At 42.7% G+C, this 22,023-nt stretch overlaps 1 protein-coding gene across 6 annotated transcripts in view; it reads right to left on the bottom strand.

The window, feature by feature from the left end:
• TIAM1 (TIAM Rac1 associated GEF 1) overlaps positions 1-22,023 on the bottom strand; it is a 260,582-nt gene that overhangs the window by 13,371 nt on the left and 225,188 nt on the right. For all 6 annotated transcript variants that reach the window (XM_073584569.1, XM_073584565.1, XM_073584566.1 and 3 more), the window contains 6 exons: positions 7,637-7,816; positions 7,396-7,464; positions 6,627-6,752; positions 5,490-5,598; positions 2,497-2,676; positions 938-1,056 (listed from right to left, as the gene is read on the bottom strand). In XM_073584569.1, the coding sequence (XP_073440670.1) occupies positions 938-1,056; positions 2,497-2,676; positions 5,490-5,598; positions 6,627-6,752; positions 7,396-7,464; positions 7,637-7,816 (783 nt within the window). The remainder of the gene's footprint in view (positions 1-937; positions 1,057-2,496; positions 2,677-5,489; positions 5,599-6,626; positions 6,753-7,395; positions 7,465-7,636; positions 7,817-22,023) is intronic.

Raw genomic sequence — 22,023 nt, 5'->3', positions numbered from 1 at the left:
CTTTAGGCACAGTGCACACATCGTGATGAACCTCACCGGAAACCATGGACTGTACATGACATATGGAAATTTCCAAACTGGACAGACTTGGGTTTCTATACCAAAGTTCCTCCTAAGATGTCACCTAACATTACATCACATCACAGAGAGGACTACGCAAAATGAAGAGGCCGGATCAGGACAGTGACAGGAGCCGCCTCCGGACAGGACAGCATCAATAGGTGTGAAGTCATAGCCATTTCTAAAAATGTCAGCCATTCCTGGCAGATATTTTATCAGCATCCCTTCTCCGGTTATGGTAAATCAATTACGGAAAATCATTTTGCACAAAGTTTTTAGATCCCACTAATTTATTTGGATGTCATTTCATTGAAGATTTGCAGCATGAAAACTGTACAAGAATCAGCAAATCACTTATCATGAAAGCTCATGCAGCAAATCACAAGTCCAACTTCTGAGAGGCTATGGCTATATATAGTACCAAAAATTAGAGCTCCAAAATAACCCCATAGAAACAGTATAACAAATGTCTCATGAGAGTGGCACCCTCATCTTGCCACCTCCCCGGGGTGGCACCCTCATCTTGCCACCTCCCAAGAGTGGCACCCTCATCCTGCCACCTCATAAGATGTACCCCCATCCTCCTTCCTTCTGAATGAGTAGGTCCGTTCCCATTGTTGCCAACAGTAGCCGTACCCTCACCTCCCTTCTTCATAAGAGTGATACCCTCGTCCTTCTGACGGAGTAGTTGCCTCATCTCCCTTCCTAAACATAGCAATGCTCATCTCCCTTTTTAATGATAGTGTTAAATATATTGGAGTCATTTATCAAAGCTGCTCTGCGAATGCAGAAAAACATATCCAGGATTCGAACAACATGACTGCTGCATTTCCAAATCAGCGCCATTCCTGTCTACAGGATGTGCAGGGTATTATACCTCCTTAATTTCTCCAGTCTGCTCCGCTATGAGCTGATCAAACACGGCTCCGTACTCCTCATGTATCTTCTGCATCTCGTTAATGTGACTCGCCACCTTGTTCATGGTCTTGATAGCCACTGAGGAGAGAACAGAGAAGACGACACATAAACCCTCCATCTTTACGCCTATGCCGGTTTCCTCTTTGTACTTTTAATCTTCCCAGATTTAGTGGCTGGTTCACAGCTCTCGATTGTCACAGTCTAATCCATGTCTGCCGGCAATGAAGATATTAAGCCATCATTAATAAACATGAAGGATCTCGAGGTCGTGCGTCACCCTCTGTGGTGGTTTGTATCTCTCTGAACCGGAGGAAATAAGCAATTACAAGAAACCCTGCAATCTTGTCATTTCTACCATCTACAACATGATGCGAAAGATCCACCTTCACACTTCAAGGTTCCAAAAATCGGTGGCAAACGTTCATGTTGCTGACAACCTCCATTACTTGTACTCTGACAACCTCAGGTCAGGCCGCGAAAGATAAATTGGTCGATGTTCGTGGCCCAGAGATGTGGATAGAAATCTAGTCAAAAACACAAAAGACCCCTCCACAATTTAGCAGTCGCCTTAAAATTTCATTTTTCTTGCTTGGCACCAGGTCAGTCCCTGTAATAGCCTAAAGAGAGCAAAATTCATCAATGGACTGCATTGAAGGCTGACGAGGGGGCTCAGCTTCACTACCCTCAGAGAAAGTCTAAGCGGGCACCTAAAAAAAGGGTTATTCTCTTCTAAGTAAGGGGTGGCACAAGTCTTTCACAGGACAAAGGGGCAGACGGGCATTCTGGTATTTGGGGAATTTGGGAGAGATAACATATCTTCTGAATAGCCTTATAATGAGGTTCACTCAGCAGTTTCCATATATCATTGACTTGACCAATCACTTCATCAAAAAAAAAAAAAAGGGCTCAGTAAGTGAGGTTTCTCTAGTGTTTATAGGATATATTACAAATTTATGTTATCCAGGTTTGATCTGTGGGGGTCTCACTGCTGAAAACCTCAATTGGGATAGCCTGTGTAAACTTGGTCGAAGGAACAGTAAACTTAAGTCCCCCACACACTACGCTTAATGTGAGACGAACACACTTTTGGTCAGGTTTGTCAGAAAATGGAGGCTCTGGACAATTGTTGGGGAAGGTAGGGATCTGGCATGTTAGTTTTCAAGTTTCTGATCCTTTTGTTGTCTCATAGAAGTAGTCGCTAGACATGTCTCAAAGAACACGGGAGCGCATGGCCCAATAAGCGCTCCTGTGTATAGGAGAGCCAACCGAATGATCAGCCAAGCCATCTATGGGTCGACAGCCATCCAATGTGTAAGGACAGCTTTACTGTACAAGAAATTGGAGGTTGTGTTTATGGAGCATTATGGCCTTCAAGCCAAGGACAGGGCGTAGTAATAAAATCGCGATTGTGATTTTCACCTCCTGCACTTGTACGTGGTGCTCAAATCAAGAATCAAATCAAAAGAGGCCCCAAAAATATCTCCATCACACAAAGCCTCACTTGCCCCGACGACCTACCATCAAGGTGATAATGCTCCTCACTCTCAGCATCGGTCAGGGAGTACAGCTCCTTCAGAAGCAGCGGGTATTTCAGGATGCGCTGGATGGGTTTGATCAGGTAGGACTCCAGCGTGTACGAGTGCTGCTGTTTCGGGTTCTGGGCGTCCAGAAATGCTTTGAAGTTCTGGTCGGTTTTAGCTGCAGAGGAGAAGAGTTTGGTTACTGCCTGCCATTATAGTAAGAGGGGACCAGGACAGAATAAGATTAGAATATCCAGGGAATACATTGTAGGCTAATTAAAACATAAAAATCCACCTTTGATCTTGGATATACATGAAGGAATTGTGCTGCCTGGAACATTTATCTTCAACCTGCCACCAGCATGAGAATAACACAAGGATCGGCAATTCTCGAGAAATCAGGAATATAGGTCACAAGTTCTGCATGATTAAACATATAGTGAGGGCTCAGTGCAGCGCAACTGAACTAAGGGGGAGAGCAATGGCATGCACAGCCTGGATTTTAGTTCACTGGTATCTGTTAAAGGGGACAGACACAGATTTCAGCCCTGTATCCCCCACACGTCCGATGACAAAGTCACGTGACTGTTCCAATCAGTGACCGTTGATTGACTGTTGCCTTCCCTTTTCCGTCTGAGAGGAAGAAAATAATCAGCAGTGGTCACGTGACTATCTCACGAGACCAGTGGGAGACAGGACCAAGAGCAAAGGATCGGTGCTGGTTTAGAAAGTAAAAAATACAAAAACAAACAAAGGGTGTCGTCCAGTAGTGAACAACCCCTGCAAGGTAATGTCACAAAGTAGTCCTGATCAAAATGGCCTTTGTAGAGGAGAACAGAGGAAAAGTGTAACATCCAAAATAAAATCAATTTAATCAGTCTCCATTTACAAAAAGGTACAGTGGTATTAGATCGCTAGAATAAAGGCTGCAGCTTTACAGCAAAAATTAGTGGAGGTGTTAAAAGCTCCGCCTCTTTCCTTTAATGGAGCGGCAGCGGTCAGAGCTCCACCAATCAAGTGAAGGAAGAGGGCGGAGCTAGGATCATAAAGCACTGACATAGCTCAGCAATATGCCATCACTTTATATGATGGGAATAACCATTTAAACACTTTAATTCCTCCCCCTAAGGACAAATACAGAAAGTACCAGCACTGCCAGTGGAATACTAAGACTGTGTTCACAATCTGCCTTTTGGCATTCAGTCGGGAAGGATGGAGAGGGGGTTTGTAATCTCTGAACATCACAGCACTATACATACAATACAAAATGTCGTCAGACCCCTCATAACCCAGACAGACCCCGCTTTAATCCAATTTTTGGTTTTTAAATAATCTTTCCAAGATCTGTTTTAACATTTAGTATGTATGTATGTATGTATGTATGTATGTATGTATGTATGTATGTATGTACACACATATATATATATACACACATATGTATATATATATATATATATATATATATATATATATATATATATATATATATATATATATACACACACATACATATATACACACATATATATATATATATATATATATATATATATATATATACACACATACTATATATATATATATATATATATATATATATATATATATATATATTTATATATTTATTTATGCCATTTACCATAAGGGTTAATGGGCTGACTGGAGGGCGAAGTGGCTGAACTGGATATTTGGCAGATAAATGAAGCAAGGGCCAAGCTATCGGCCCTCGATTATCTCCAGATTTACCTCATCATTTGGCCATTTTGTGTTTTGTGTGAGGAGCCGTACTGACCGTCGCCATCGTACATCATTGTGTAAAACCCTTTATTATGGTCACCATGAAGATGATTAATTACTTTTATTTTTTTTTAATCAAGGAGCAGTAACAAATGTTTTATTAATGTCCTGAGCGGAGCGAGCGCATCCATTTGCGCGGTAACTAATCGCCCTGTTGGCTTTCACAGGACGAGAACGTGCCCTTTTAATATTTAATGTCAGATAACAATAAGCCTTGTCTGCATCTTCTTCCTCTCAGCGTGCTAATGTGGTCGTTACAGACCTCGTAAAGTCACACGAAGAGACTCTAGTGGGCCATTAAGGACACCACGTACCACACAGACTAAGAGGCCATGGGAAAGCATGGCTGCCCCTAGTGACCAATCACAGCACAGCTTTCATTCTTCAAGTGCAGCAAAATAAATATAAGCAGAGCTCCGATTGGTTGCTATGGGCAAAAAAAAGGGCCAGTTTCTCAGAGGATGCTCTGTTTTTGCGACAGAATTTCAGGCACTTTTACTAAATGAAGATGTTTTTCGCTGTTGAACAATGGTACAAATAGGTTGATGGTGAAACCAAATGCTTGGTCACTTATCTGTTTGTTTTTTTCCTTCTCTTTTACGTCAGCATTACATACAATATTCCATAAAAAAGAGCCAGTTTTAACAGTTGCTGCCCACATTCTAAACCAGCTGCCATTTTGTTTCCGCTAAATGAATCTGTCAGCAAGATTAACCCCCCAAAAACACATCTGGTCAGGCAGGTCTTTGGAAGCTAAATCTATAAACACCTTTATATCTTCTATCTGTTGTTGCATTCCCAAAGTGATTAGCATTTTAATCATTTGTAACTGAGGCGTCACGTGATCTGGGTGTGACTGAGCACTTCCTGAGCCTATACCTCCAGAGCTAGTTTCCCAGCCCATCACCAGCCTCCTATACCAGATTTCCTTGCCTGACATAACATACAATGAGCTATCAATTTAGATGGGGGGATGGGGCAGAACAACCTCTGGAGGCAAGGGTTGGGGAGTGCTCCATCATGCCAAGAGCATCTAATGCCTCATTTGCATATTAATGTAAACATTTCAGCATTGCAGCAGCAGATAGAAGACATAAAGAGGTCAATTGATTTACATATCAAAGAGGAGGGGTTCTGACGGATACCATTTTTTAAAATAATTTATTATATAGGAAAGTAATGGACCGGACTTACCTTTGACTAACACTTTCGGGACCTTGGTGTGACTGGCGCAAAAGGCACTGTACAACTTGAACCGGTCAGCGTAATACAGAAAAGATCCTCCAAGAGAAAATAAGACTTTCTACAAAACAGAAGCAACATCCATAGTCCGCTACAGAAATCACAGCAGCCGTTCATGGTCCTCATCGTCCTGTGCCAATCTTGCCATGCTGAAATGGCAAGTCTTTTGGCATAGGTTCAAGCCCTTTAATCCTGCGCTTGTCAAAGGGGTTTATAGGGATAGAAAAATTGATCTGCCCCCCCCCCCTGTGTGCCCACCGCAGTAATATTTGCTGGATGTGAGCACTGTGCATCCCTACCACTAATACAGGCTGGAAGTGAGGTCTCTGTGTGTCCCCCGCAGTAATATAGGCTGGATGTGAGTGCTGTGCTTCCCTCGCAGTAATATAGGCTGGATGTGAGGTCTGTTACCACCCCCCCTTCCCCCTCACATTTATACAGGTTGGATGTCAGCACTGTGCTTCCCTCCCAGTAATATAGGCTGGATGCAAACACTGTCTCCAGCGGTAATATAGCCTGAAGGTGAGCGCTGTGCATCATTCCCTGTAATATAGGCTAGATGTGACTGTGTGTATGCCTCCCAGTAATATAAGATTGATGGGAGGTCTATGTGTCTCCCCCACAGTAATACAGGCTGTATGTGAGAGCTGGGCATCTCTCCCAGAAATATAGGCTAGATGTAAGGTCTGTTCGTCCCCCGCAGTAATATATGCTGGATGTGAGCACTATGCATCTCTACCAGTAACACAGGCTGAATGTGAGGTCTTTGTTCCCCCCACCCCCGCAGTAATATAGGCTGGATGCGAGGTCTGTTTCCCCAGGCAGTATTATAGGCTGGATGTGAGTGATGTGGATCCCCCTCCCAGTAATATATGCTGGATGGGAGGTCTTGCGTGCCCCCATAGTAATATAGGGTGGATGTGAGTTGTTTGCATATCTCCCAGTAATATAGGCTGGATGTGATCCTTGTGTGTATTTAGTGTGCTGCTGTCTTCACATACAAGTCACGCCAGACTTAATTAAACTATAGCACACAGATTACATTTCCTCCAGGTCCACAAAAAACCTAATGAGTACATACTGAGTTACCTTAAATTGGTCTACTTTCTCAAGTTTTTCCAGGTCTGGTACCAGCCTGACCCCATCTTCCAAAGTTTTAAGGAATTCAACCTGAAATTCAACCATCTCGACCAGATTGCCAAACAGCACATCAAGCTACAGAGAATAAAAAGCAATAATGAGCAAAAGCATAAAAACACAGAAACAGCAGCCACCGGCATAAAGTTCCCCCAGAAGATTTGGGACAAATAAAATTGAAAGTAATAAGTTATACCAACACATTAAGCAGCTGTAGATGCCCGGTCCCGACAAAGCCAAGACTTAATATATCAGTACTTTACAACAAAAAATTGGCGATTTCTACTATTAACATATTGATTAAAAAAAAATGATGTTCTGCAGCAGCTGCCAAGTGCAGTGGAAGTGTGTATAAAGATGTTCTTCAGCAGCTATGTTGTTGCACTGTTTAACACTCACTGATAACAATGGACCAGGAACGTCTTCGTAAAAAGACCGAGTTTCCGAGTACTACATACCAACTAGTATATGGCACAAAAGATAAAAAAAAATCAAGAAGTTTCCTACAATATCAATCTGCTGCAAACTACTTCTGCGGAATGAATGGCCGCTGATCTCTGTAACCGTCCAGGGCAGACATCAGAATGTGATGCATTATTTCATAGAGAAAATCGCCGCCGACATGTGGAAAATTAAAATACAACAAATAAAAATATATAAAAATAGCCAAAAAAATAAATCGAATATTCCATTAGACGACTATATATTGAGGGTACGATACCTCGTCTTGTGTGAGAAACGTCTCCTTCTGCAGCGGTTTAAGGTATCGCTCCATGAGACAATTGAGGTCCTAAGTGAAGAAGAAAAGACGCCGGGTGAGATCTTCAGAGATCCCAGCTGGAGTCAGCAGCCGGCATCTCTTCCCATGCACGAGCCACATGACGGAGGTGTTGGATGAATCTCGCACTCCTCGGGGGGCTCCTGCACACACTCATTCGCCACGCTCAGACGCGCTAAAATACCTTGACATAGGTGCGCTCCGTCTCCAGCAGCTCGCAAATGACCTTGCGCAGTTTGTCAGCGTCTGTTAATTGCCGCATGGTCGCTAGTTGGGGTCCGGCAAATTCTGAGGGGCTCAGGCAGGAATCTGGAGAATTCATCTCATTGAGACTGCGACAAAAAGCTGCAACCTGCTCTGTGCTCTGCAACGAGAGGGATGTTATATAAGCGCTCGAGAGCCAGCGTGCTCGTCACTTTCCAAAGCTGGGCTTGTACGGATGCTAAGTGAACCCCGGCGAGAGCAATATATACATATTATATACTCCTATATAAACATATACGGTGACCGACTAACCCAGGTACACAGAGGTAAGCGTATACATGTATACCGGTACAGGGCTGCGTGCTCGGGGGAGATAATAATGTGTGACATGACCGGTATACATTCTATAGGACTCCTAGTCTAGTGTAACATATGCAGCTTCATTACCATATCACAGCCACAAGGTAAGAAAGGAGAAAAAAAAAAGTGTATATACAATAAAACGATATAGATTTACACAGAATAAATACACCTATGGAAATACATATGACAAATGCAATATATATGAAATATCTACACCCAAAACAAATGGAGGCAGCACATCAAAAGTAAGGTGCAGCACTCAAACTCTATTGGACAGTGCGATGACGTTTTGGCCTACAGCGATCACTAATAGAATAAAAATACATTAAAAACACAACATTTTTAAGAATATAATACACATTATATAAAACAAAAAAAATTATATACAGTATATATATCTCACACACCTACATTTATGTCAAGTACCTAAAGAAACAAATTTAAAAAAAAACTATAAAAACAAAAGAAAAAAAATAAGTTTGATTCCTTTTTCTAATAATTAAATGTTTTTTTTTGTTTTTTTTTATAGAAATAACACAAAAAACCCTAAAGGCCATACACAGTATATAAAAACTAATGGGACCCAACACCCATGTCTCCCTGAATAGTCACCTATGCACTACATAAGGATCGGACAGTCTGAAATGCAATGCCTGATCCTTGGTTTCCCAGGAAATAACCCATTGCCAGTGGTGGTGTAAGGTTACCTGGAAGCAGTTTCTCGTCATATTCCCTAATAAAGTTTAATGTAAAAATAGATTACCGTATATACTCGTGTATATGAGTTTTTCAGCACTTTTTTATGTTGAAAAAGACCCACCCCCACGGTTTATACTTGAGTGAGGGTCCCACTTACAGTATTTTTCGGACTATAAAACGGAAGGGGAGCAGCATGTCCGCTATTAATTTCTCTTTAATAGCGGACATGCAGTTAGCCGCAGCCGCCTGCTTCCTGCAGTGGCTGGGCTCTGAAGAGTGCCTGCTACTTAAGGGAATGAATATTCACTGCTCTCTATTCCCTTTTCATTGTGGGCACATGGTTTTGCCTGGCAGCTGCAGGAAAGCCGGCGTCTGTGACTACTGTGCCCGCTATTAAAGAGAAATGACTATTCACTGCTCTCCACTCCCATGGGTGTGGAGAGCAGTGAATATTCATTCCCTTTTCATAGCGGGCACACGTTTTTGCCTGGCAGCTGCAGAAAAGCCGGCGGCTGCGACTACTGTGCCCGCTATTAAAGAGAAATGACTATTCACTGCTCTCCATGCCCATAGTCCCAGCGTGGAGAGCAGTGCTGGCAACTGTCCTCTGCTTGTAAGCAGTGCATGATATCACTGCCATGTTCTACTTACAAACATAAATCAGCTGCTTGCATCGGAACAGGAGACTGCGAGTGAGCACATGGAAAGTAAATAGGATGGTTTGGGTTTTCTTATGTTTCTTTGATGGGGGCCACGCATACCAGGGTGGGGATGAGGGGGGTTACGCATACCAGGGTGGGGATGAGGAGGCCATGCATTCCAAGGTGGGGATGAGGAGGCCATGCATACCAGGCTTATGCTCGAGTCCAAACATTTTTCCAGTTTTTTTGTGGTAAAATTAAGTGCCTCCGCTTATACTAGCGTATATACGGAATGTAAGATTTTGCTAATGTGGAATATTGCAGATGACAATTCTCTTGTTTGAAAGGGGTTGGGGTTTATGTACTGCTGACCCTAAAGTGGGTCTTCCGAAGAGGTAATCTAGAGAGTTCAGGAGGGCATTCCTGGGAGGGGCAGAGGAGGGGTTGAGGACACCCCCAGAAATGTTGGCAACCATGACACTGCTTAGAAGGAACAGTCTATTAAAAGCAGAACGCCTTGTCGCAGCATACAGTCGAATACCATATTGTAAGCATCGTGTGCGGCAATATGAGGTCTTCAAGTCAGGAAATTGCCTTTGAGCCTGGGTCATTTTATTTTTTCATACTGAAGCTTTGCTGCATTAATTGCAAAATAAACCAGGATATAAATATCAGATATAATCCACACAGGTGTTAAGCCATGTAAGGAAAAAGCAGGCACAAACACACACTGCTCAAAAATTTAAAGAATACAAGCACAATGTAACTACTTGCACAAAGAAGGTAGCAGTCCTGCTGTTGGGTTGTTGCCCTCCTACAGCTCCCTCCACATCTCCTTGTGTACTGGTCTGTCTCCTGGTATCTACATCATGCTCTGACAGACACAGCTACTCTTTCTGCCACAGCTCATACTGATGTGCCATCATGGAGGAGCTGAACTACCTGAGCAACTTCTGTGGGTTGTAGACCCCACCTCATGCTACTGTACAGAACCTCTAGGGGTGAGAGCAATGACAAAATGCAAAAGTGACCAATACAACAGCCAAAAAGGATGATAAATGGTTTGTGCTCACCCCCGGCAGAACCACTCCTTTATAGGGGCCGTCTTGCTAATTGCCTATCATTTCTACCGGTTGTCTGTTGCATTTGCACAACAGCAGGAGAAATTCATTCACAATGAGTGTTGTGTAATAAATACATATCCATCTATATACACATACATATATACACATACACACATACACACAGTGGGGGAAAATAAGTATTTGATACGCTGCCCATTATGCAAGTTCTCCACCTAGAAAGAATAAAGAGGTCTGTCATTTTTATCGTAGATACAGACAGAAGCTAAAAAAAATTATTTTTTTTAAAAAGTCACATTGTATGATTTTTAAATGTTTTATGCAATAAAATGCAATTAAGTATTTGATCACCTACCAACCAGCAGGAATTCTGGCTCTCACAGACCTGTATCGAAGACATCTGTCCACATACACAATCACACTCCGAAAACTCCACCATGGCCAAGACCAAAGAGCTGTCTAAGGACACCAGGGACAAAATTGTAGACCTGCACAAGGCTGGGATGGGTCCACAGGACAATAGACAAGCAGCTTTGTGAGAAGGTAACAATTGTTGGCACAATTTTTTTTTTTTCTTTAAAATGGAAGAAACACAAGATGACTGTCAACCTTCATCGGTCTGGAGCTCCATGAAAGATCTGTCCTTGTGGGTCAAGAACGATTCTGAGAAAGGTCAGGAATCAGCCCACTACTTCATGGGACGACCTGGAGACCTGAAGAGAGCTGGGACCACAGTCTCAAATATTACTATTCCTGACAAACTACGCAGTCATGGATTAAAATCCTGCAGGGCATGCAAGATCACATTGCTTAAGCCAGCACATGTCCAGGTCTGTTTGATGTTCGCAAATGACCATCAGGATGATCATAGGAGGCATGGGAGAAGGTCATGTGGTCATACGATACCAAAATAGATCTTTTGGTATCAACGTCACTCGCTGTGTTTGGAGAAGGAAGAAGGATACGTACGACCTCAAGAACATTGTCCCACCCAGTGAAAAACCATACTTTGGGGGGAGCTTTTCTGCAAAGGGACATGATAATTGCACCAGATTTAAGGGAGGATGGATGGGGTCTTGTATCTCAAGATTTTGGCCAACAACCTCCTTACCTCAGTAAGAGCAAGATGGGTTGTGTCTGGGTCTTCCTGCATGACAATGACCCGAATCACAAAGCCAGGGCAACTAAGGAGTGGCTCTGTAAGAAGCATTTCAAGGTCCTTGAGTGGCCCAGCCACTCTCCAGACCTAAACCCAATAGAAAATCTTTGGAGGGAGCTGAAACTCAATATTGCCCAGTGACAGCCCCAAAACCTGAAAGATCTGGAGAAGATCAGCATGGTGAAGTGGGCCAAAAGCCTTGTTGCAGTGTGTGCAAACTTGGTCAAGAACTACAGGAAACATCTGACCTCTGTAATTGCAAACAAAGGTTTCTGTACCAAATATTAAGTTCTGTTTTCTATTGTATCAAATACTTATTTCATGCAATAAAATGCAAATAATGTAAAAATCCTACAATGTGATTTTCTGGATTCTCCCTCACAGTTGAAGTGTACCTACGATAAAAATTACAGACCTCTATTCTTTGTAGGTGGGAAAACTTGCAAAATCGTCAGAGTATCAAATGCTTATTTTCCCTACTGTATACACTATATACTGTATTATAGATACAGTGGGGGAAATAAGAATTTGATCCTTGCTGATTTTGTAAGTTTGCCCCCTGACAAAGACATGAACAGTCTAGAATTTTAAGGGTAAGTCAATTTTAAATTTGAGAGATAGAATATCAAAAATAAAATCCAGAAAATTAATTATATTAATTTACTTTTTGCAGTAAGAATTAAGTATTTGATCCCCTACCAACCACTAAGCGTTCTGGCTCCTACAGATCAGTTAGATGCTCCTAATCAACCTGTTACCTGCATTAAAAACAGCTGTCTTACTCTGTCACCTTTATAAAAGACTCCTGTCCACAGACTCAGACTAACCTCTACAACATGGGCAAGACCAAAGAGCTTAATATGGATGTCAAGGGCAAGATCATACACAAAACTGGAATGGGCTACAAAACCATGAGTAAGAGGCTGGGTGAGAAGGAGACAACTGTTGATATAACAGTAAGAAAATGGAAGAAATACAAAATGACTGTCAATCGACATCGATCTGGGGCACCATGCAATATCTCACCTCGTGGGGTATCCTTGATCATGAGGAAGGTGAGAGAACAGCCTAAAACTACAGGGGGATCCTTGTTAATGATCTCAAGGCAGTTGGGACCACAGTCACCAAGAAAACCATTGTAACATCACGCCATAAAGGTTTAAAATCTTGCAGCGCCCACAAGGTCGCCCTGCTCAAGGCGGCACATGTGCAGGCCTGACTAAAGTTTGCCAATGAACACCTGGATGATTCTGTGAGTGATTGGGAGAAGGTAATGTGATCAGATGAGACAAAAATTGAGCTCTTTGGCATTAACTCAACTCACCATGTTTAGAGGAAATACTGCCTATGACGTAAAGAACACCATCCCCACTGTCATGCATGGAGGTAGAAACATTATGTTTTGGGGGTGTTTCTCCACTAAGAGCACATGACTACTTCACCGCATCAATGGGAGAATGGATGGAGCCATGTAACATAAAATCCTGAGTGACAACCTCCTTCCCTCCGCTAGGACATTAAAATTGGGTCGTGGCTGGGTCTTCCAGCAAGACAATGACCCGAAACATACAGCCAAGGCAACAAAGGATTGGCTCAAAAAGAAGCACATTAAGCTCATGGAGTGGCCTAGCCAGTGTCCAGATCTTAACCCCATAGAAAACTTATGGAGGGAGATGAAGCGACAGCCTCAAAATCTTAATGATTTAGAGATGATCTGCAAAGGGGAGTGGACCAAAATTCCTCCTGACATGTGCGCAAACCTCATCATTAACTACTAAAAACGTCTGACTGCTGGGCTTGCCAACAAGGGTTTTGCCACCAAGTATTAAGTCTTGTTTGCCAGACGGATCAAATATTTATTTCGCACTGCAAAATGCATATAAATTTATATAATTTACACAATGTGATTTTCTGGATTTTATTTTTGATATTCTATCTCTCAATGTTAAAATTAACCTTCCCCTAAAATTATGACTGTTCATGTCTTTGTCAGTGGGAAAACTTACAAAATCAGCAATGGATCAAATACTTATTTCCCCCACTGTGTATGTATACACACACACACACACACTATATGCACACATACACTTTCGCAATCACACCCCATACATACATGTACAGTCATATGTTAAAGTTTGGGCACCCCTATTAATGTTAACCTTTTTTCTTTATAACAATTTTGGTTTTTGCAACAGCTATTTCAGCTTCATATATCTAATAACTGATGGACTCAGTTATATTTCTGGATTCAAATGAGGTTTATTGTACTAAAAAAAATGTGCAATCTGCATTTAAACAAAATTTGACCGGTGCAAAAGTATGGGCACCTCAACATAAAAGTGACATTAATATTTCGTAGATCCTCCTTTTGCAAAAATAACAGCCTCTAGTCGCTTCCTGTAGCCATTAATGAGTTCCTGGATGAAGGTATTTGTGACCATTCCTGTTTACAAAACAATTCCAGTTCAGTTAAGTTTGATGGTCGCCGAGCATGGACAGCCCGCTTCAAATCATCCCACAGATGTTCAATGATATTCAGGTCTGGGGACTGGGATGGCCATTCCAGAACATTGCAATTGTTCCTCTGCATGAATGCCTGAGTAGATTTGGAGCAGTGTTTTGGATCATTGTCTTGCTGAAATATCCATCCCCTGCGTAACTTCAACTTCGTCACTGATTCTTGCACATTATTGTCAAGAATCTGCTGATACTGAGTTGAATCTATGCGACCCTCAACTTTAGCAAGATTCCCGGTGCCGGCATTGGCCACACAGCCCCAAAGCATGATGGAACCTCCACCAAATTTTACTGTGCGTAGCAAGTGTTTTTCTTGGAATGCTGTGTTTTTTAGCCTCCATGCATAACGCCTTTTTGTATGACCAAACAACTCAATCTTTGTTTCATCAGTCCACAGGACCTTCTTCCAAAATGTAACTGGCTTGTCCAAATGTGCTTTTGCATACCTCAGGTGACTCTGTTTGTGGCGTGCTTGCAGAAACGGCTTCTTTCGCATCACTCTCCCATACAGCTTCTCCTTGTGCAAAGTGCGCTGTATTGTTGACCGATGCCCAGTGACACCATCTGCAGCAAGATGATGCTGCAGGTCTTTGGAGGTGGTCTGTGGATTGTCCTTGACTGTTCTCACCATTCTTCTTCTCTGCCTTTCTGATATTTTTCTTGGCCTGCCACTTCTGGGCTTAACAAGAACTGTACCTGTGTTCTTCCATTTCCTTACTATGTTCCTCACAGTGGAAACTGACAGGTTAAATCTCTGAGACAACTTTTTGTATCCTTCCCCTGAAAAGCTATGTTGAATAATCTTTGTTTTCAGATCATTTGAGAGTTGTTTTGAGGAGCCCATGATGCCACTCTTCATAGGAGAATCAAATAGAACTACTTGCAAGTGGCCACCTTAAATACCTTTTCTCAAGATTTGATACACCTGGCTATGAAGTTCAAAGCTCAATGAGGTTACAAAACCAATTTAGTGCTTCAGGAAGTCAGTAAAAAGTAGTTAGGAGTGTTCAAATCAAGAAAATAATAAGGGTGCCCATACTTTTGCACCGGTCAAATTTTGTTTAAATGCAGATTGCACATTTTCTGTTAGTACAATAAACCTCATTTGAATCCAGAAATATAACTGAGTCCATCAGTTATTAGATATATGAAACTGAAATAGCTGTTGCAAAAGCCAAAATTGTTATAAAGAAAAAAGGTTTACATTAATAGGGGTGCCCAAACTTTAACATATGACTGTATATACCTATACATACACACTATACAACAAGAAACAGGACGGCCTCTGGATAGGCATTGAGTTGCCTTTGACTGTTGCCAGAGACTGCAATCCACAATGGGACCCTGAAAAAAATTCCATTAACTTCTATGGTAACAATGATTTTTTTTTTCCCCTCCAAAGTTCATGTCTACAAAATCCTAGCATCTCATCTGACTTACACACTACGAGAAGGTAACCTTGAGTTTCAATACTCCCGTGTCATCACAATTTTCCCTCTGCTGCGAGAGGGAAAGATTACACGGATCCCGGTTACATCTGCCAACACACATAGCAATTACGCCAATTCAAGAGTGGAGAGGAAAATCTCTCGGCAAGCTCCCGTCCACATCCTCTGTACTTCCTCTACCTTTTATAATAACGGATGAACTGTTACATGAAAGGGTCTGAGGATACGGGGCTACAGACGGGGAGAAGCCTCGGAGAGACTCCCTTACCCACCGCGCTCTTCTTCAGGATGTGTAGGCACAGAGTCACCTAGCAACGACATTGCAAAAATCTTGCCCAGAAACTCACATAAGGAAATACAGTAAACAGAATCTGTGAGGGCATCGATTTCACTTGCAAATGGTTCAGATACAGAAAAGAGAAAAAAAAAAAAAAAATCAAAGATTTGGAGGAGGATTTTTATAGCATTATAATAATGGTATTTGGAGATGAGAACAGAGTCGGCTTTCATGTAGGCTCGGCAATCTTCCTCTTATCACACTAGGTTATGATATAATATGCGCAGTTAATCACAGAGACGACAAACGTGGAGGTGCGTTGGCGAACACGTTGGCTTTTCGAGTCTGAAAACATTGGCTCTAAATGATGTTCTTCAAAAAGGAGCAGGCAGCTTGTAATAAATGGGAGGCATTAACACCGCGGAGGGTTGCAATCATCGGAGACCTGTTCAGAGGTTCGTGCTGATAAAATCGGTTTCTCCGAGAAAAAAAAATAAAAATCCATTGAAGTTGGGGGTAGGGCAACCCTTTGTTTAACTCAACGGGGGTGAAAGTAACTTGTTAAAGAGCTTTGAAGTCCGGAAATAGAAATAAGAGTTGGGGGTCCACGGTGTTAGTCCACCATTTCCTGCTACCTACATGCTCTCCGAAAACCTATAACTTCCGAAGCCATGTTCTACCAGCCCTCAAAATATACTAATGTATATTACCAGTTGGGGGAGCTGTCGCTTTATGCATGTACGATTTCTGCCTGCCGATCACTTTGTTCTCCCGGAGATATGCCGCCACCAGACATGCCTTTCACTCGGCCAAACAAGTGCTCCCATGTATGGGAGAGGTGGCCAGATAACGGCCGGCGGGACGATTGGCTGCAGCCATCTGATGTGTATGGCAGGCTTTAGTTCGAGGTTGTGTTCATGGAGCATCATGACCAACCCCTATGAGTCGTAGTCAAGCATAATGGTAGTACGCATTAGTGATTTAATGGAAAGATAGCTGCAGTTTTGTGGCCAAACTTTGATAAGAAATTTGATTAGCGATCATTGACTGTCATTGCATCCATCTCACCAAAAGATAAGAGTTGGCAGGAGTTAATCTCAAGCATGGGCAATTTCATTCACAAGTTACAGTCTTTCAAAGCTTTGAACTGTCATGTTGGCTGGTCTTGGTTGGAAGTTGGCCATAATAACCTGAAGTCGCACATATCAGTTGGTTGATATCATGCCTATAGGCAGTTATATTGCGCTCTGTAAGGTTTACAATGCGACCAAATTTGGAATGGCGTGAAAGATATTGGATATATAATCATTTGTATCCTGACATGGGATTATGAAACCCTAATACAGATGCACACTCAAGGAAACACATAATTTAGCAGAGGGAGGGGGGGGTAAACTTCAAAGGCTGCAAGTGCCTTGCTTGCAATATAGAGTCCTGCTGAAGCTGCTGACACCTTCTGGAACATTCCAGAAACAATTTCACAAGGAGTTATGGAGATACTATACGTCTTAGCCATACATTGTGTATATTTCCGAGATCCCCATAACATGGCGAACGCCCGCTTGGGCCTCGACCCATTCTAGTACCCAGGGGTATGGAGATACATAGAAGAGCTAGTAGAAACCAGATAGCAAAGTAGTGATTGGCTTTAATGCGTAGCAGGGGCCTGGCCAGATCCAACGGCGCCAAAACTGCCTCCCTAGGACTGTCCATTAAGGAATTATGACCCATCTGAGGTTTAGAAGTTTTTAGCTGCAGAGGCAAGGGGATGGGCTTTAGGTTCAGCACAGAGGGCAGGAGGGGAGTTACCCAAAGGGGATAAAGGCTAGAGTAAGGCCATGTGGTCTCTCTCTGTTATGCACGTGGTCCATTTTCAACAGTACAGGAGGCGGCGAGTAACATGATGTGAAGGACCTAGGAAGCCAGTTTGGCAGCCCATGCCCCCTGCGCACACATGGTCTAAAATCAAATCGGTAATTGACATGATCCATCTGCTTATATATTATGTCCTACCACTATTTTATTTGCATATCTGACCATTGTATAAGTGCAACCATCATGTATATATAGTCTATTTTCTAGTGTGCCCTTAAGGCAATTAAATATATAATTTAACCTTGGGCTACTGTTGTCTAGTCCATGAATCCACATGTCCGTTTTTCAGTTTAACTTTTCATGCTACCGGAGCTGGTTTCTGGCCAGATATAATCCTGTCAACGGACTAGGCTTATATCTAATGAGGAACTGGTGGCAGTTGTACTATGGTGGCAGTGCTCTGTTTTACTGGTGCTAGTGAAAGGGGACTCTCAGCCTGTCAGGGTTGTGAGAGTGTGGTGCCACATCTCACTCCTTGTGCCTTCCTGGGGCCGTGTGGACAGGGGGATTTTGTGTAAAACTGTACCAAGCTGACCTTGCATGTCCTCAGGGGATGCGGAAAGTCACATTTGTGAAAAAGGGGAGACCACATTACGTGATCCATCTGATGCAATGGTGACGTCAGGCTGAGTGGCAAGATGCGGGTTCATCACAAATGGTATGGGGTCAGAGGTGATAAAGGGTGGAAAATCTTTCTAACTAACATATGACCAAAGGGTGTCAGGAAAAATAAAAAGGTGACAGCACATACTGCAGTGGTCAGGCACCAAACAACACTCGAAGAGGAGACCGGCAGGGAACCCAATGAGCAGCAATCAGATGCCTCATCACTTCTCATTAGTGCTGGTTGGGTTCCCCACCGGTCTCCTCTTCAAGTGTTGTTGGTGCTTAGTCACTGTAGGCAAACAGTTGGACATTGCTAGATACTAGTTGGACGCAGTGGTCAGGTACAGATATTGTCAGAAGAGACAGGGCAGTAATGAGAAGAGTTGGCCACCATGCATTACTACATTTCTCCAGCAGGCTAGTCAAAGAAACCGGGAATAGTCAGCTATTTTTGTCTAGACTCTATAAGCCAGATCTACATTATTCAGGCTTTCACCCTAAAGGGGTTATCTCAAACACATGAAATCCATTTAAGGCCTTAGTCAGCACAGAATGCCTGTTCAAACTATGTACAGGGACCCTGAACCATAGCGTGGCCAAAAATTTAAGGGCACCTTCCCTTCTACTTGTTTTCTGTCAGTCTATCTCCACCTCTACCCCATCCTTCTTTGATTGACAGCTCTGGCTTCATAGAGCCAGAGAAGGGCAGAAATGGATGGAAAACAAGCAGGTTGGAAGGTGCCTTTTAATGTTTGGCCTACCAATGGTGCACCGAGTACTTTCTGAACACTGTGCTGACAGAGTCCCTTTAACTAATCTTGAAGCATCATAATACACTCACTTTCGAATTGGGAGGCAAGTGGGGCCAATAACATGGAGAAGAGCAAATGTTGTTCCTATCTTCAAAAAAGGGGAAGAAGGTGGACCCAGGCAACTATAGGCCGGCGAGTCTGACTTCTATACCAGGAAAGATCTTTGAGCAAATTATTAAACATGTATGTAAGTACCTGGACAAGAATGAAGTGATTAAACAGTCAGCATGGGTTTGCAACTAATAAGTCATGACAGACTAACTTACTTTCCTTCTATGACAGAATCACTGATTGGGTGGATCAGGGAAATGCTGTATAGTATATCTATTCCTCACCCAAGAATCTGCAAAAACCCTAGTCCATGCCCTCATCATCTCTCGCCTTGACTACTGCAACCTCATGCTCTGCGGCCTCCCCTCAAACACTCTCGCACCCCTCCAATCTATTCTAAACTCTGCTGCCCGACTAATCCACCTGTCCCCCCGCTATTCCCCAGCTTCTCCCCTCTGTCAATCCCTTCACTGGCTCCCAATTGCCCAGAGACTCCATTACAAAACCCTAACCATGACATACAAAGCCATCCACAACTTGTCTCCTCCATACATCTGTGACCTCGTCTCCCGGTACTTTCCTGCACGCAACCTCCGATCCTCACAAGATCTCCTTCTCTACTCCCCTCTTATCTCCTCTTCCCACAATCGCATACAAGATTTCTCTCGCGCATCACCCCTACTCTGGAACTCTCTACCACAACATATCAGACTCTCACCTACCATCGAAACCTTCAAAAAGAGCCTGAAGACCCACCTCTTCCGACAAGCCTATAACCTGCAGTAACCACCGATCGACCAAACCGCTGCACGACCACCTCTACCCTCGCCTACTGTATTATCACCTATCCCTTGAAGATTGTGAGCCCTCGCGGGCAGGGTCCTCTCTCCTCCTGTACCAGTTATGACTTGTATTGTTTAAGATTATTGTACTTGTTTTTATGTATACCCCCCTCACATGTAAAGCGCCATGGAATAAATGGCGCTATAACAATAAATAATAATAATAATAATAATAATCTTGACTTCAGCAAAGCATTTGACAAAGTATCGCACACAATCCTTATTGAAAAAAAATGGCTAAGTATGGAATGGACAAGGCAACTGTTGGGTGGATTCATAACTGGCTTAGTGATCGGACCCAAAGAGTGGTCGTAAATGGCTGCACATCCAGTTGGAAGAATGTCTCAAGTGGGTTCCACAGGGCTCTGTCCTGGGCCCTGTATTGTTCAACATCTTTATCAAGAATTTAGATGAAGGAATTGAGGGTAAACTGATTAAATTTGCTGATGACACAAAGCTAGGAGGGATAGCTAATACTAGAGAAGAGAGAGAGAGGATTCAAAAAGATATAAACTGGAGCAGTGGGCAGCAACTAACAGAATGGTTTTTAACAGGGAAAAACGCAAAGTACTACATCTGGGCAATAAAAATGAAAAAAGCATATACAAAATGGGAGGAATAGGGCTAAGCAACAGCACATGTGAAAAAGACTGAATATGAGTCAACAGTGTGATGCAGCAGCAAAAAAGGCAAATGCAATTCTAGGATGTATAAACAGAAGCATACAGTCTAGATCACGTGAAGTCATTATTGCCCTCTACTCCTCTTTGGTCAGACTTCATCTGGAATACTGTGTCCAGTTTTGGGCTCCACATTTTAAAAAAAGACATCAACAAACTGGAGCAAGTTCAGAAAAGAGCGACCAGAATGATGACCGGTCTGCAAACCCTGTCTTATGAGGAAAGGTTGCAGGATTTGGGAATGTTTAGCTTGAAGAGAAGACTGAGAGGAGACTTAATAGCTGTCTACAAATATCTAAAGGGCTGTCACATTGTAGAAGGATCATCTTTATTCTCATTTGCACAAGGAAAGACTAGAAGCAATGGGATGAAACTGAATGGGAGGAGACACAGATTAGATATTAGAAAAAACTTTTTGACAGTTAGAGTGATCAATGAGTGGAACAGGCTGCCACGAGAAGTGGTGAGATCTCCTTCAATGTAAGTCTTCAATCAGAGGCTGGACAGACATCTGACTGGGATGATTTAGCGAATCCTGCTTTGAGCAGGGGGTTGGACCAGATGGCCCAGGAGGTCCCTTCCAACTCTACGATTCTATGATTCTATGATCTATTAAAGAAACAAGTCAGGGCAGATATCGTGCACCTCTTCTATTGTAATGATTAGGACAGATGCCTCAATAGAGACCGGCCCCGCGTGCATCCTGCAAGTGAGCAGAACTAGAATAACTCTTTAATTACCATACATCTGCTCTCCTGCTGTCTTAAAAAAATAACCTTTGACAACTGCGGCTTTAAGTCTCCTCATCTCGACATGCTTGTCATTCTTCGCAAGGAGAAATGATACTTCTTGGATACAAGGAAAAGAAAATCATTGTAAGACCAAAAAATTTTCAGCCACTATTACCAGCCTGGACAGATGCGGCATTACGAGGAACAGTCGACTGCTCCTTGATAAAGAGTTAAAAACAAAAAAAAAAAAAATGTTTAAACCAACCAAGTAAAATCACTAGAGATACTGGTCAGAAATACAGGCGCTTTCCCCCCCAGAAACAGCACCACTGTTGCGTACAGGCTGTGCCTGGTATTGCCGTTCATCTGTAACTGTGCCACGGTTACTCTTCATCACGGACCCAATGGCAATTAAGAGCAGATTACAAAGACTGCCTGAAACAAATTCTCATCCATTTTCCCAGCTTTTAAAACCCTTTTCATCCTAAAAGCATGGTGCGAATAGAGGCTTACAAAAATAACTGGGCTCACACTAGGACAATTACTACTACATTAACCAGAAGGCGACAGCAGCATATTTTCTC

The sequence above is a fragment of the Dendrobates tinctorius genome, unplaced genomic scaffold (genome assembly GCF_039654945.1).
Source record: "Dendrobates tinctorius isolate UK_male_01 unplaced genomic scaffold, ASM3965494v1 ptg000084l, whole genome shotgun sequence".
Classification (NCBI taxonomy): Eukaryota; Metazoa; Chordata; class Amphibia; order Anura; family Dendrobatidae; genus Dendrobates; species Dendrobates tinctorius.
The sequence above is the reverse complement of the archived record's forward strand: the minus strand, read 5'-3'. Positions and strand labels throughout refer to the sequence as shown.